General features: G+C 36.3%; 3 protein-coding genes across 7 annotated transcripts; all 3 read left to right on the plus strand.

Annotated features, from left to right (window-relative positions):
* Positions 1-92: 92 nt before the first annotated feature.
* On the plus strand, positions 93-3,718 carry LOC137134265 (polymeric immunoglobulin receptor-like). 4 transcript variants are annotated; one of them, XM_067518924.1, is made up of 9 exons: positions 93-402; positions 692-1,015; positions 1,153-1,482; positions 1,586-1,715; positions 2,007-2,098; positions 2,182-2,216; positions 3,190-3,267; positions 3,385-3,450; positions 3,585-3,708. In XM_067518924.1, exons 1-9 carry the CDS (start codon positions 357-359, stop codon positions 3,585-3,587), a joined length of 1,104 nt encoding a protein of 367 aa, XP_067375025.1. In that variant the 5' UTR covers positions 93-356; the 3' UTR covers positions 3,588-3,708. The 4 variants fall into 4 exon arrangements, with proteins under 4 accessions (XP_067375025.1, XP_067375031.1, XP_067375007.1 ...); XM_067518930.1 differs by having other exon boundaries at positions 3,388-3,450; XM_067518906.1 differs by having other exon boundaries at positions 94-402; positions 3,582-3,718.
* Positions 3,719-4,445: 727 nt separating this feature from the next.
* LOC137134255 (CMRF35-like molecule 8) lies at positions 4,446-9,055 on the plus strand. Of its 2 annotated transcripts, none has more exons than XM_067518883.1 (10): positions 4,446-4,548; positions 5,406-5,726; positions 5,871-6,152; positions 6,636-6,702; positions 6,895-6,980; positions 7,130-7,164; positions 7,714-7,797; positions 8,046-8,093; positions 8,191-8,262; positions 8,421-9,055. In XM_067518883.1, exons 1-10 carry the CDS (start codon positions 4,503-4,505, stop codon positions 8,484-8,486), a joined length of 1,107 nt encoding a protein of 368 aa, XP_067374984.1. In that variant the 5' UTR covers positions 4,446-4,502; the 3' UTR covers positions 8,487-9,055. The 2 variants fall into 2 exon arrangements, with proteins under 2 accessions (XP_067374984.1, XP_067374994.1); XM_067518893.1 differs by having other exon boundaries at positions 7,741-7,797; positions 8,421-9,054.
* A 1,685-nt stretch (positions 9,056-10,740) lies between these two features.
* vdac2 (voltage-dependent anion channel 2) lies at positions 10,741-16,246 on the plus strand. The gene is made up of 9 exons (XM_067518956.1): positions 10,741-10,900; positions 11,855-11,926; positions 12,028-12,077; positions 12,582-12,734; positions 12,865-12,917; positions 13,893-14,120; positions 14,857-15,007; positions 15,158-15,215; positions 15,293-16,246. The coding sequence occupies exons 2-9, from the start codon at positions 11,860-11,862 to the stop codon at positions 15,382-15,384; spliced, it is 852 nt and encodes a 283-aa protein (XP_067375057.1). The 5' UTR covers positions 10,741-10,900; positions 11,855-11,859; the 3' UTR covers positions 15,385-16,246.

The raw sequence follows: 16,246 nt of genomic DNA on the forward strand, positions 1-16,246 counted from the left end.
TCTGACGTTAATCACATTATTTTCCAAAAGTTGGTTAACCCATAATGACACATCAGCATTTATCAGTTCACTTCATAATTTTTAATATCTTGATTTTATATTAAAAATACCAAGCGACATTGGGACTCATTTCAGTTTAACAGTACAGTGAAACTCTTGAACTATTATTTCATTGTAAAGTTAGTAAATAACGCATGCTTCTGGAGCATCATCAATAGCCTACACAGTTTTAAAGCCATACAATCTCTGTGTTAAAATGAGGAACCAACCAAGCTGTAATTACTCACTGTGATATTTTCAGTATCTTATCAGAGTGAACACTAAAGTGTTCCCTCAGTCCCAACATTGATGCCAGAATGGCTTTTTCATATATTCTTCTTCTGATACTGACTGGGATCATGGGTAAGTCAGCCAAGCCTTTACAGGAAATGCTTAAATGAAAGGTTAAAATAAAACAATATTGTTCAACCTTGTTTATTTAAACAAAATAATATTTAAGTCTAATTTAAAGTGGCAAAAAGGCACTAGCCTTAATCATTAATATTGGGTTAAATACAGTAAGATGAAGTCATGAATAATAATAACTTGTATTGGATTTTTGAGCTGTTCACTGACTACCATAGTGATAAGCATGATGTATTTGAAGGTATCACTGTAAAATAAATATCCGGTAAATATCTTGTTTTGTCAGGAGTACACAATGTAATTGTTGTGAGCGATGTGTCAGTCAAGGCTGGAGGCTCCATTACCATCCCCTGTCTCTATCCTCTGCAATACAGAAACCATGTGAAATACTTATGTGAAGGAAAGTATTTTTTACCCTGCAAAATAGTAGTTAAGACAAATCAAGAAAAAAGTAGTTCAGAAAAGTTTTCAATCTACGATGATATGGACCAAAGTACCTTCACTGTAACTATTAAGGACCTGACAGATAAGGACACGCATTACTGGTGTGCTGTGGAGATTAAAAATAAACTGGATGTTCGACAATATTTTCAGCTGTCGGTGACCACAGGTATAGCCTTTTAAAGCATTTGAAATCTTTTTTGTAAACTATTTACTTGAAAGTACATATATCCAATATTCCATTACAAGTCTTAGATAATTAGGCAAAATGAAACTGTTTCATTTTATTGTTTCCTTGTTTTTAAGGTATGCCAAGTCTGTATGTGAACCAACAGGAAATGATGGCAATGGAAGGAGGAAGTGTGACTGTCTTATGCCACCAAAAATATCCAAAAGTAACAAAATGGTGCCGACTGGGGACTAGCTGTGTGGCAGATGAGAGTGGATCATTAGATGGAACACCTGTGTCTATCAATGCAAGTGTCCCCGATGTTTTCAGTGTCACAATGAGTGAATTGAGGCCAGAGAGCAGCGGTTGGTATTTGTGCTCCACGAAAGACTTTCAGATGCCAGTACATATAACTGTTCATGAATTTATCTCAGCTACTACACCTACAGTAAGCCCTGATACATTAGGTAAGACCGTAACCATTTTCTATTTTGAAATTAAAACAGAGAACGCTGCAAAGTTTACACCATAGTTTACACCAAAGTTTACTCATATTAATAAACCTACTAGGGACATTGTCGACAACGCTTCAACATTCCGACTTGGTCACGAGTAATGAGCAACATACAGCCAAACCAGTAAACTCCACTATAGTCAGCACAGGAGAAGACATCCTGCAAAATGAAGCAGGTTTGAACAGGTTTGTATCTTTACTTTACTGGTTTCAGGTCTAATGTCTGCATATACTCTCTGTCCTATTTTTGACTCTACAGTAGTAATATGTTCTTAGCACAGTCGCTTTAAAACCTTGAGCGTAAATAACTTTGTTGACTATATTGACGCTCATCATTTTCTTTCAAACTCTTTTTTTTAGTTTTGAAAAACACACAGAAACTAAAGACAATTGCAGATGCCAATGCAGATGCCAATGTCAGACATCATCATAAGATTATGTGAAATAACTTAATTTGCCTTCACATTTGTCTTTTAGTTCCCTTAAGGTGATAGGTCTTATTACAACCCTGCTCCTACTTTTGTTTGTTGGCCCTACTGCCTTTTATGGATGGAAGATAATAAGACGCAGTAAGTATTTTGTAAAACTTGCTGAAACAAACTTAAAATATTGATTGATTAAAACTATCTCCTTTAAAATGTGTGTGTTTTAGACCAAACAAAACACGAGGAGCCTGACATCACTGCGGTAAGAAATATGTAGCATGTATGTATATGGCCATCTATTAAGATTCTCAGTCTTTCAGGTTATGGTTACCCCAGAAGTGTTAATAGTTCTTATCTAAAAGGCTTCGTTCATCCTGACCAGCTGGCCAGCGAGGCAGGCCTTTAAGTTCTGTGGAGTTGTTAAGTTGTTGTCACCTCAAAAGGAAAAACCTACAGCTACCCAGCACATGCAAAACAGACGAGGAGACACATTTACATGGATTTAAGGGACCAGGTTACATTTGGCTTTCTCTGGAAAGCTGATGTCTACACTGTCATGTAAATAGGAAATCATGATGAGGGAAGGTATACGCAAACCAGGTTTCCACTCGGCTTTCTCTAACGGATTTCTCTGAGTATCCTGGTTATATAAGTGCATGTAAACACAGTCTGAACAACATTGTCATTCCATAGGTTGCTGGAGTATCAGAGAAATTCAGGAGAATCAAAAAACCTCATCCCTGTACATTTCAAACCCAGTATCACACTGAGACAGAAAGTGGTCCACCTCAAGGACAAAACACCCAGACATATGCAGTCCAAAGCAGCGAGGAATGTACTGTACAAATTTGTACATGGGTGAAATTGAACAACCACTTCACAAACACATGCCACAACACAGTAGAACCAGCAACTTAGGACAAGACTGACCGAGAAAAGACCAGACTGACCAGAAAAGATTGTCAAAGTGACAACAACCTTACATCTTTTATGCTGCTTTTAGGAAGATTGACATTCAGCTTTTGTTTTGAAATGTCATCAGATCAGAGTGTAAACATTCAGTTATTGTAAATTATTATGAATGTAAGACAATGTCCAAACGTCTTTACTATGATTTCAAAGTGTCCATTATAATTCATAAATACACTTACAAAATTACAAATGGCTTCAGGTAATTCAATTCAGTGAGAAAGTGCAAATAATTGTACCATAACTGAAACTTTTATCCATAACAGGGCTCACAAACTGGCAGTGCTTCTGAAGTGCCTTATGCCACTATTATCCATAATCAGCATGTAGCAGCTCAGAAGAAGGTAAACCAGACAAAAGTAAATCAAATTTGAACACAATACAAATGAAAACACACACATTTACATTAGTTCTTTCATTTTCAAGATAATTGTTTCACTTATAGTGTTAATCTCATCCAGCAGAATTTACCAGAAGAGAGTGTGACATACAGTACCATTGTAATGAAGGATCGTGTGCAACAAATAGTATGTGATCACGTTTAACTTTATATAGGGATCTTAGTACGTCAGCTATCTAATAACTCAAATTATTTACTTTTTTGTATTATAATTCATTCAAGAATATTTAGCATCTGTTCTTTTGATGTGTAACACAGCAGTAAAGGTTGAAGGAAGAGCCACATGGGTGCATGCCAGCCACTGTAAGAAAGCCCCAGAACCACACAAAAGATGGTGTGAGCCAAGCACAGCCTTCACTTGCAACAGTGAAATTCACATACCAGAGTGACTTCAGGTCACCAGCGTTGGGCCCCGATGTAACGCAGATCTTTCACATACCCAGGGATTTGTGGGTTGAGGGGAATGTTGTGTTTTTTCATATTGTTTGCTGTGATGCTGTGAGGCCTTGCCTCTGTGACCTGTGGTGTTAAATGCACCATGATTTCACAGGCATTCTAATTTTTGTAGAGATAAAATTGATAACATTGATAAACATGATTCGGCTGAGTGGATTTCTCCCTTTGATGACGAGCATATTGTGTAATTAAATATTTATATTTGCCCTTATGTTAGGATGTCTATGTACAGAGAAACAGCAACTGCTTTCCACCATATGACTGCTGAACATTTGTTTTATATTTAACAAATTGGATGTTTAATACGTGTTGTATATAATATGTTGTATTTGTATTTGTTTTATCATAATATGATCTTTGTTCATTATGCTGAACCCCTCACATTACCCAATTTTCTTGCAGAAAACAGGCAAATCCAGGAACACTCTAAAGTTTTATCTGTAGAGAACAGTACGAATGATAAATGTTTGACATATTTTATAAGCACTCTTCTACTTCTAGGGCCATATTCTTTTAAACATAAATGATGTTGGACTTTTTTAAATGACTAAATTAAATAGTTTCACAAGTTTCATGAAACAGTCATGTGATCAGCCAGCTAATGTAATACCATGATCATGCAAGAGGAAGAAAGATTGCAATTTCAAGTTAAGAACAATTTGTAAGAAGAAGTTGAAAATCTATATTTGGTTCATTTTGTTTGGACTACGTTTACTCAACGACATGGCTGTACATTTCAGCTTTCTTCTCATCTTCACGGGGCTAACAGGTCAGTCAGGGCTCATATTTAAATTGTTCTTGTGCTCCTTATATAGGATGGTGTTATATGCAGTTTTATAATCCTATCTTATAATCAGTGTATATATCATTACTTGTTATAATATGCAAACCTAGTATTAATATCTACAAAGGAATAACTCTGTTTGTGAAATAGACCATTGAAATGCTGCATTTGTTATTTTTATTTCTCAGTTAACAGAAGTAAGACCACATAAAGCACCTTCTAGGACATTTCAAATTATTTGTAAAATTATAAATAACAATTAAATATGTTGCTATGAAAACTGATAGTTATTAGAATTTGCCTTCTTTTAATGTACCATAACCATAATCTCATTGTCCCACAATATCAGTCACTGAATTGGTTTTTAGAGACAAAGAACTTAGAGCAGTTTAGTGTGAACAACCCATGTCAGTATTTTATTAGAATACAGTATTAGGAAACCGCCTTAAAGGAGAAAGGGAAGGAGAAACATTTTAAATGCTGCAAATTAATTTGTAGGAAAATTAAGGGAAATAGGACACTATTCTGTGCATCAGGTCATATTCATTTCATCTGTTCACTCATCTCAAGTTGCTTCTCTCTTCACTCGACTCTCGGGTCAGTCATAAGTGTCAAATTATGTAATCTACTCTTCAGTCTGGAGCTGCAATGCATAAGTAAAGAAATAAACACTGTAGTAATACACCAGCATTTTAAAATGAATAAAACCTGCAGACAGTTCCAGGTAATTTAACCCATGAATTATCCGTGAATAATGAATTTACACCAGAAAGATAAAATGAATAAACGTTATGGTATATATTATTTGTGCATTAAAACATATATATTTCTTGTTGTTGCAGGAGTTCACTGCATCACTACAGTCAAAAAAGTTTCAGTGGCAGTTGGAGATTCAATCACTATCCCATGTCTCTATCACTCCAAATACATAAATCATGTGAAATACTTGTGTAAAGGATATAATTGGCTTTCCTGTACATGTGTAACGACAACAAACCAGCCAAATTATTCAGAAAAGTTTTCTATCTCTGATGACAAAGCCAACAGCATCTTTACTGTGACTATAAAGAATATTACAGATGAAGACACTGATTATTGGTGTGTTGTGGAGATTAACCGTGCGGCAGATGATGGACAGTATTTTCACCTGTCAGTCAACACAGGTAGGAGCTCTTAAATTACTTTAAAACACATCAAATGTTTTGTGAAATTTGAACAATTTGAAGTAAAAGTGAGCTTGTTTTTTTTTACTATATTGTCATAAACATTATCACAATTTTCTACTGAAATATTCGTTTTCTATTAAGGTAAATCAAGTCTGTATGTGGATCATCAGGAGATTACAGCTTTTAATGGAGACAATAAAACCATCAATTTTCACAGTCATAACTTAGGAGAAATGAAATGGTGCAGACTGGGTGGGTCCTGTGGGTCACCACGATCAACAGTGACGATCGATGTGAAGGCCAACATGGTTTTTACTGTCACAATGAGCGGACTGACGACAGAGAGCAGCGGCTGGTATTTGTGTGTTCAAGGAGACTTAGAGATGCCAGTGCATCTGACTGTTACTGAGATAGCCAGAACTGGTAAGTACTACATTAAAAAATATGAACATATATAAATATTTCATAAGCCATATGCTGCAGCTCAGTTGGTAAGGCAGTCGTCCATAGACCACATTGTCCGGCTATGTGTCGAAGTGTCTCAGCGCAAGACACTGAACCCCTAACAGCCCATTCCCATCTTCAGCTGTGCAGTGCCGGTCCAAGCCCGGTAGAAATTAGAGAGGGTTGTGTCAGGAAGGGCATCAGGCATAAAAACTGTGCCAAATCAACATGCTGACAATGATCCGTTGTGGCGACCCTGAACTCACGGGATAAGCCAAAAGGATAAAAAATAAATTCAAAATATGCAATGTTGTTTTCAAATGGCAAATAAATATGTGATTCATTAGTATCATAGTATTGATTGGCATGCAGAGTCATTTGTAGATTTTCTGTGGTGTTGTAACATATATTAGTCATTGTCATATAATCTACTCTAAGTATTGTCCTTTTTGCAAATTATAGCCATATTTGCCAGTTTACCGCCTAACCCTGACAACACATCTATTAGCGGAGAGGTCATGTCAAAGAGGTCAGTCTTTTCTTTTTACATGCAGCTTTTAGGGAACTGTGGACATATGTTTTCCAAATCATACAGTCACTGTAAAATAATCTCTCCATACATGAGGTCTAAATATAAGATTAATAGACTTCTCAATGGACTTTGCTTAAACATTTTTTTATCTTAACAAATGTGCATTGTTCCTTAAAATCTTCTCTGCAGAGTTGGCCTCCTCCTACTCCCTTTGGGTTTGCTGATTTTCATTGTCATCGTGACCTTGTTCATCTGGTTTAGGTTCAAAACCCCCAGTGAGTCTATTCTAAATTCTATTAAACCCAGTTAATTCAAAATATGATTCTATTTCTTAGATATTTTTTCTTCAATGTTGGATTACTGTGCATTATCATTGAATGAGTAAGTAACTTGTTTAATTTGGTTTCTAATTGTTTAATTTTAGAACAAAGCAGAGACGAATCATCAGTCACAATGCAGGTAAGATGAGCCACACTGATGATCCTTCAACCTTTCACTGTGTAATATGGCCACGTGAAGCATTTGATGTAAAAAAAAAAAGGAATTTCCCAGAAGTGTTAGTACATGTGAATTGTACTGAATATTGTAGCACACAAAAACACAAACTGCAAAAAGATAAAATCATTACAGCATAACTATTAATGATATTATTATTAAGAGTTATGAACAACAGTAAAAATAACATAAAAAGCCTTAGTTTAAAAGACAATACATTTAAAATGCACTAAATACTACTTTTAGAGCCACTGGTATTTTTGTCTTATTTAAATTAAAATACAGTAACATTCTAAAACTAAAAACAATCAGTTTTTAGAGATAATTAATATGCAGTTGTGTTCATGATGACTAGATCAGCTCTGAAGTTGCTTGTTCTCTTCTGACATTTGCATTCCTCTTTCTGCAAAAGGCTCAATCAATGTGTTGACAGTGTTTTAACATATATTGTTATGAATTTTCATTAACTGTAGTTGTAACTGAAGTATTTTGTGTGTGTAAATGTGTATTTAGAGTTCAAAGTTCTTTCCTTCAACACAGGCTGAAGGGGAAGTAACATACTGTGATGTTAAATACAAGAAAGAAAACAAAGAACAGGTAACTCATGACTACAGTATCAATTGAAAATTGAAAATTTCAGGCGACTATAATTTTTTCTATTGGATAATTCACATTTTTGTATGCTTCTGTTGTTGTGGATTTTATATCAATAGAACGCAGTAACCATTATAAAGTCCATTTAGCATATACAGTATGTATGTACAAATTATGCACCATTATGCTTGTGGTTATTTTGCACATCGTGTCATGTTCACCTTAAAAGGAAGTTTGTTCCACCAATACAGGATGTAATATACTCCAATGCTGGGAACATGAGAGGAACCTTAGGCCAGGTGACCATAACACACTGAAATTAAAATGTTTTATTGTATATTACAAATACAGTACATGTTCAGTTTCCGCATTTTATCTCTGTCCTTCTTCACCCAGATGCCATATACTGAATCAGACGTGGACGTTACATATAGTTCTGTGGCCATCACAAAAAAAACAGTAAAAAGGGTAAATATTAAAATAGTTCAAATCAATTCTTGCTAATGTTTTGTGATTCTGCTCTTTAACATAATTATGTTGATAGGCTCCCCTTTATGGGGGCCACTTAATTAGTTTATCTTAGCTCTACCTGCCTAAGTATCACATTTGTCACTTTTCTCTAACAGGAACACAAAACACAACACATCAGCAACAACATTCAGCACAGTGACTCAGCACTGCCACCGAACTGAAATGTTTATCTCCTACTTTCTTTATCTGTCTGCATATTTTGATTGTTGCTTTTACACATTTGCCGGCTGTTTTTGGACATTTTGTCATCTATTCAACTTAAAGCTACTGTTGATGATTTCTATCTAATCTAATATATAATTTATAAATCATCAGAGTACAACTGCAGTATATGTAGTTAGGATGGTGAATAGTAATGATGACAATAACTGGACTTTTGGAAAAGGCTGATTTGTTTATCTAGATTTATTTTCATTGTTTGTTTTACACATTTTAAGAGTTTCGGCATCACTCTGAAGTTGCTGATTTTTATTTCACAAGCATTTGTAAATAAGATGCTGACTAGACTTTAGACACTTCAATGACTCAAACTCTGAGTTTGTTCATTGGGCGTATGTTTAAAAGACACAGTAATAGTAATAGTTCAATAAATCTAATGAATGTAAGTTTCTTTTTACTGTTTCACATTGAGAACACAAGCACAGCAACTTCAGCAGAGATGTGCTAAGCCATTTCTCTCTTTGATTGTTGGCTGTATAATAAAAAAAAAACTTATTGTCATACATGAAATGCATCATGTTCCTTTTTTAAATTTTAATTAAAAAAGGTTTGTCTTTTTGGTGTATCCTGTGAGTTCAGGGTCACCACAGAGGATTATTTGCATGTTCACACATCATGTTCACCCATGATCACATTTGCATGTGATTTGGCACAGTTTTTTTTTTTTTTTTTGGACATATGATGCAACCATCCCCAGAAATGCATCATGTTCATAATAGTACTGTATTCTAAATAATGTTCTTTCAGGACAGGACCTCACACAGAGAACAACATTAACACTGGTGATCTTAATAATGTGATGGTGGTCAAGGGTTAGCATAGCCACTCTGAGCAGTCTGCAGCTAAACCGCCCCATAGACAGCAAAATGCGATACACTGTGTGCACAGGTGGCAGAAGTAAACAAACCCAATACTTAATTCAAAGTGCAGGTACTGCCTTAAAAAAATCTCCACTGCAAGTACTACTTTGAGTCTTTTACTTAAATACAAGTAGAGGGCAAAGTATCTACATTTTACTTACCGAAAAAAAGGGAAAGTACTGCACTAAGCAGGAGCAGATTTTAACGGCTTTACGTGGTGACACAATGATACATCAGCATTTATTTGTTCCTATTTTTTTATTTTTATATTGGAACTGTCAACTATGACATGTTGCTCATTCATATTTGATATCTTTATCACAGTCCCTTGATTTATTGTTTAGTATCAAATTATAGCCTAACAAAGATTTTCCCAGTTTGCAAAATGTCTTTGTGTTTTCATTTTTGTTCAAATAAGGCTGGCAAGGCTGGTTCTACTGCAGGAGATAGTGTTGCAGATACACCTAAGCCTCCACTTTATAACTTTTTATTTTACTAAACATCTACCTGGCAGAGGATCCTGAAACTTTCACACAGGCATACATAGCTTAGAGCTGTTTCCATTGTTTGTTCTGCATGTTGTCACCCAACATATGCCCAATTGAGTTATATGTATAGGGGGTTTATGGTTTGAAAAATATCCTACTGGTTTCTATTTCTGTTTATAAACACAATCAATACTACCTGGCCTAAAAGTTAAATCCCTAGTTAAATAAATACTTCATATTATGGTATGTGATGAAACAGTGGAAGATACTTTAAAACTGTGTTTGATAAAGGGGATTCAAATAATTGCTAGTTTAAAGCTAAATTTGTCAGGCGGCCCAAAATGACAAATTTTGCAATAAAAAAACTTTATTATGATATGTAACAAAAAATGTGGAACTGAACAATCATGTACAGTGTACAACTGAGAATGTAATTGGCGGTATATTAACATATACCGGAGAATAACATGTATTGATTGAAGAGGAAAAGGGTAAAATACAAATACAATAAAATAAAAAAATATAAAAAATAAAATGGGGTGGGGTGCCAGAGGTTATGTGTCATTTAAAATGTTAACGTTTTAAACATCTTCATACCGTTTTCCTTATCCATATAACTCAAAGAGGGAAGGAAGTAATTTTCTAGGTCCCTTAGGAAAACTGCGAAGAGCTTATGGATTTCGCGAAATCTTTTCTTTAAAAATGTTATGTATGTTGCCATATTTTCCTAATGTTTTGAATTGCGAAGCTGCACAGAATTAAAGGGTGATCGTTTTAATTGAATGTCGCGACTTCCTGGAGGGACTGTCTGAGACCTAAAATTACTTCTGCTCAGGCACTAACGGGGCACTTCCCGGGTCCTGAGCTGGATGTGATAGGTCTGGATTTCAGTGCGGAGCAGTCTCCTTCAGTTCGCCCTCCAACCAGTGACGCCTTCCCTGGTCGTGTGGTGTGAGAAACATCTTAAATTAAGTAACTTTAGTTTACTGCTAGATCACTCTTCCACTGGTAAGAGACCCCTTTGTTCTGTGCGACACACTTACTTTACATTAAAGCCAACAGGACCCAGTGTTCAGACATGCATGACACACGCCGGCACTCTGCAGGCTAGCAGCTCTAGCTAAGCTAGCAGCTAGCTCCATGTACCGCGTCTGGCACATGTCAAGTAAAAACCAGGCAGCTTTGCTTTTATGACTAGATTAATTTACCACGATGCAATAGCGTGTATTTTATAAGAAAGTTGAAATAATATATTTACAACTTACGTCGTTATGTAATCACTATTTTGTTAAACTCCCTTTGGCCTAGTTGGCTAAAGGGTAACTTGCTTGTGAGCTGGATGATTAACACGCTCCGCTAATTGGTACCGACATGCGCCTTACCACGCCCAGCTGTACCTGCCAGTTCATACTGAGGACTAGTTTAATAAGAGCCATGACTAACCGGTCACACCAGTGGGGCAAAATGGCACCTGTTTCTCTCAGTAACGTTGTCCATCCAGTGTCCGATACTTTCACTCCTGCGACAGCCACAGCTTACTGAGTTAAATGCAAAGAGAAACTAGCGTAGTGATTGCTGTAGTTAAGGTTTTAAAGTGTGTGTGTGTCTGTGTGTTAGTCGCCACATAAACCGTCAATTTAACAAAAAAATATGCTAGAGAAATGTAGCAAGCTATTGTTGAACAGTGCTGCAACTGTCCTCATTGTTATATGGCTCGTTTGCTTTTTTAATGAGAATTTTGAATAATCCTGAGGTAAGTCTTGTTTGCAACTTAACAGATTGACCTGAGAGTTCTTGTTTTTGCAGCTACATCACTGTTCACGATGTAGCCGAAATAGAAGATTAGGAAGTTTAAGTCCACGACATTTGTACAGCGTTTCAATATAAGCGGGGACACACTAGTGAAAATCAAGTAGAGCTCTGATGACTATTTTGAGAATGAAAAGTTGTTTCTTTCAACAGATACAATGGCTGTGCCTCCTTCATATGCTGACCTGGGCAAGTCTGCCAAAGACATCTTTAACAAAGGCTATGGTATGATTAGTCAAAACAGTGCTGGGATATTTTCTGCTGCCATGTCAAGGAGATACTGTGGACAGACTTTAAAATAACTTTCAACAATTCTTGGTTTTTAGGATTCGGCTTGGTGAAGCTTGATGTTAAGACAAAGTCAGCCAGTGGAGTGGTAAGGTCAATCCTTTGTTTGAAGAATGGAATACTAGAGCCTAGTTATACTCTAACATGAACTATTAAGTTGATATAGATAAAAGTTAAGTTCACAGCAGTTTATGCCACTCCTTGCTGTGCAAGGCTTTATCAGACACAGCTATCCACCACCCAGAGCAGTGAAGTCCAGAGTCTAAATATTGCAGTCTTATTCTCAAAACGACTTACTAAGATGATGTAACTTAGAGCAGTTAGAAACATTTTATTTTAAACCTTTTATTTATTCCAGCCCATGAATTGACAATTGCAAGACCTCAGACAAAACTAAAACCAAAGGTGCAGTGTCAAAACCGACATTATTTTAATTGTGCCAGAAATATTGTCTACAGAAATTATCAACCTGGAAAGAAACATGGGGTGAAAGTGATGTTGATATGTTTAAAGTATTTTATAGTTTAATCCAGAGTTACTTGCCTTTAACATTTTCCTGTGGTTGCTATTTCTCTAAACTTGTCTCTTGCAGGAATTCAAAACATCTGGTTCCTCCAACACTGATACCAGCAAAGTTGCAGGCAGCCTGGAAACTAAATACAAGAGGTCAGAATATGGTCTGACCTTCACCGAGAAGTGGAACACTGACAACACATTGGGAACAGAAATTACGATTGAAGATCAGGTTAGTAAAGGTTAAAAAATAATAAAAATGTAATTGTCTCTGAAACTGTTATATTTGTCTATGCATAAAACAGGACAAAACAACCTTACTTTTTTTTTGTTGTTGTTAAATGAGAATTGTTTTTTCACAGATTGCCAAGGGGCTGAAGTTGACGTTTGATACAACTTTCTCACCAAACACTGGGTAAGATTAATGTTTTAACAAGTAATTCAAAAATATAAAATTACCCTAGTGGCTTATGGGGGGGCTGGGTTGGGGTTGAGGGACAGCTCTGATTGTTGCCTCTTCACATGAGTAAGTTTGGCAACCTGATATGTACAAGTTTCAATATGGGACTTTTGCCGTGTGTTAAAACTAATGCTCACCCTGACTATTTCCTTCACTGTCACTGATTAATGTTATTCCAATGATTAAAATTAATGCAAGGCCAAAATTAAATGTGCTGGATCTCTGGCATTGCAGTGGAAGCAGTTTGACACTAGTATGTATCTGAAATTCTTTTAGAGGTACCAGGCATCAGTAAAACTAAGTATACTGTTAATGTGCTTATGTGTACACAAGAAAATCTTTAACACAAACATGTCTTTGAGAGTGAAATAAAGTTGATCAGGCTGCACATTGTGATCAGGCTGTCACTCAGAACTCTCAACTTACAGATTTTGAGTGTTGATCATGATTTAACTGGTAAAAGTCAACCTAAGACTAAAATAACTCTGGTTTAATACACACGTAAAATAATTATTCAGGTTGGGTTAATAATTTCATGTCTAATTTTGTCATTTACAGACATTGGTACCCTAAAAAAATCTCTCCTTCGAGCAATGCTCTTGTTTTACCAACTTCTTCTCTCAATAACTTGCTTTGTCTTTGGCTATGCTAGAATTTTGTTCTATTTTAAAAGGCGCATTGCAGTTGCACATAGCTTCTTTTAATTTTTGGGCAAGATACATTGGTGTCACCTTTTTTGGAATCTCTCCAGTTTTTACCTCTGCATAGTTTAAATAGTTTTAGAGCATTGACCATGCTATATAAGCCATCTCGCACTGACGATTGCATTGAGGCCATTTAACTGTATTATCCTAAAAATGTTTAAATGACAAGATTTAATTGGGATTTCAGTTTTAGGCTGACCAAAAATGTTTTGTTTATTTGAAACAGAAAGAAGAGCGGCAAAGTTAAGACTGCCTACAAGCGTGAGTATGTTAACTTGGGCTGTGATGTGGACTTTGACTTTGCTGGTCCCACCATCCATGGAGCTGCGGTTGTCGGCTACGAGGGGTGGCTTGCTGGCTACCAGATGAGCTTTGACACTGCCAAATCCAAGATGACCCAGAACAACTTTGCCATTGGTTATAAGACAGGAGACTTCCAGCTGCATACCAATGTGTAAGTAGAAGAAATGTTGGATTTTAATAATGCTTTTTGTCTTTACTAACAGGATAAAAACTTAGGTATTACACCACTGAATAACAGAAGATTGCAAGTCTGTATTTCTAATCTACCAGCATGACTATGGATTTTAGTTTTTATTTTTATTTTTAAAGTGTATGCTAATGAAGCAGAAAGGCATGTAAAGAATCTTAACATCTCTTAAACCCAAATCCACATACTATCTGTTGCTGTTGTGACACGAAAAGCCCCTAACCATAATGTTTTTGGGGTTTTGACAGCCTGAAGAATATTTGCAACAGAGGAACATCTCATAGTAACCCAGCAAGTAACCAAGTAAAATTTTCTTTCACTGTGATACAAGTGAGAAAAGACAACAGTTTTATACACCTTGATAAAAGAAACTATTTTATCCCCTCACCAAACCCATGGAGGTGGTGTGGCAATGAAAATGTGACGTCAGTTTGATCCCTCTAAGTAAGACACAGTGGACACATTTCTTTAGCAGTTATACATGAATTTACCTGCAGTCACAATAAAGTTGTCTATGGATGATAGAATAAAATTTTTTAAGCCTTCCTGTCTAATGTAACTGATAATAATTTGGAATAGGAAAATGAAAAGCAAGACAAGAGTTTAACTATTATTAAACCATTAGCAGCCCTTTTAGTCTGAAATTCCAAATTGTGTTTCCTCTAGCATGAGATCATTCTTCTGCTTATGATCTTTAAAGCAATGATGGAGCTGAGTTTGGAGGCTCCATCTACCAGAAGGTGAGCGACAAACTGGAGACTGCAGTCAACCTGGCCTGGACCGCTGGCAGCAACAGCACACGCTTCGGTATTGCAGCCAAATACCAGCTGGACAAGGATGCTTCCATCAGTGTAAGTAGTTCAGCAGAGGATGGTGGACTTGTGTTGATAATCCAAAAGAAAAATGTGACTAAAACCTGTAGCATTATTTGCCAGCGACTAATTTTGTTACTAATATAATATTTTATTTTATTTTTTTGCTCCCCACACACCATCCCACAGGCTAAAGTGAACAACAATAGCCTCGTTGGTGTTGGGTACACCCAGACCCTCAGACCAGGTAAGTTAGTTTTTTGCAGGCAACAACAAACACCAAATGCCTTTCATTTCTAATGGTGCTTCCTCTTGCCCCTGCAGGTGTTAAACTCACCCTGTCTGGCCTGGTCGATGGAAAGAGCATCAATGCAGGAGGCCACAAGTTGGGTCTGGGCTTGGAACTTGAAGCTTAAGTTTTCCTCATGCTGCAAGGGACTAGGGATTATCAGAAGAATCTGGCCTTAAATGTATGTCCAACTCAAACCAGCAGTGGGATAAGTTTGGAGAGATTGGTTCATAGGCAAAGAAGACAAACTCTCGTTGAGCACCACTTCAAGTTGGTGCTTCTGTCATTGGTATATTTTACCTTTGTTGCTTTTTATTTTGATGGCGTATTATTTATGAATTATGTCATTGTTCCTGTCCAGCACTGCCATAATTGTGAAAATCAATACAATCCCTTTGTCTAACATCAACTCTGTGTGGCTTCATTGTAAAAATCCCAGACAGTCCATTTTTTGTGAGGAAGATTTTCACACTTTAGTGTGGTGTCATACCTTCTCTCTGATTTTAGTCATGGCCATCTGATATTCCTTTGTCACTGAAACTGTCCTTTTAAAAGTAAGTACACTAGGCTTTTTCTGCAATTATTTAATCACTTTTTCACCCATCCTTTTAATGCACACAATGGACAAACTAAGTTCTGTAATGTTTTATTTTATGTCAGCCACTAGGTTTCGTGATGTTGTCAAAGCTGCACTTGTGATCTTCCCTTAAACTGGACAGTCTTTGGGTTGCTTAAAGTTGAGTTTGAGAGAAACCTGTACACATTGCTGACCATGCAGATTTAGTTTTTGTTCATTGTGTGCTAACAGACAACTAAGGGAAACTATGTTCACTTGCCAGACCCGTTCTTGAAAAGAGAGAAAACAGTGGAAGATGCTCATGTGCACCCTTGAAAAGTGCTTTTCTGTTTTGGCCTGAAATGAAGCTCACAGGAAGTATTTTAAGTCATTATGTGTATGTATACATTTTAAATAAAGTCTTTGAACCCTA

The sequence above is a fragment of the Channa argus genome, chromosome 1 (genome assembly GCF_033026475.1).
Source record: "Channa argus isolate prfri chromosome 1, Channa argus male v1.0, whole genome shotgun sequence".
Lineage (NCBI taxonomy): Eukaryota > Metazoa > Chordata > Actinopteri > Anabantiformes > Channidae > Channa > Channa argus.

Coding starts and splice junctions, on each gene's coding strand:
- LOC137134265 (XM_067518906.1), top strand. CDS start 357: ATGGCTTTTTCATATATTCTTCTTCTGATACTGACTGGGATCATGG. Junction 1,016..1,152: donor TCAGCTGTCGGTGACCACAG/GTATAGCCTTTT, acceptor CTTGTTTTTAAG/GTATGCCAAGTCTGTATGTG. Junction 2,217..3,189: donor AGGAGCCTGACATCACTGCG/GTAAGAAATATG, acceptor TATCCATAACAG/GGCTCACAAACTGGCAGTGC.
- LOC137134255 (XM_067518883.1), top strand. CDS start 4,503: ATGGCTGTACATTTCAGCTTTCTTCTCATCTTCACGGGGCTAACAG. Junction 5,727..5,870: donor TCACCTGTCAGTCAACACAG/GTAGGAGCTCTT, acceptor TTTTCTATTAAG/GTAAATCAAGTCTGTATGTG. Junction 8,263..8,420: donor CAAAAAAAACAGTAAAAAGG/GTAAATATTAAA, acceptor TTTCTCTAACAG/GAACACAAAACACAACACAT.
- vdac2 (XM_067518956.1), top strand. CDS start 11,860: ATGGCTGTGCCTCCTTCATATGCTGACCTGGGCAAGTCTGCCAAAGAC. Junction 12,735..12,864: donor AAATTACGATTGAAGATCAG/GTTAGTAAAGGT, acceptor GTTTTTTCACAG/ATTGCCAAGGGGCTGAAGTT. Junction 15,216..15,292: donor CACCCAGACCCTCAGACCAG/GTAAGTTAGTTT, acceptor TTGCCCCTGCAG/GTGTTAAACTCACCCTGTCT.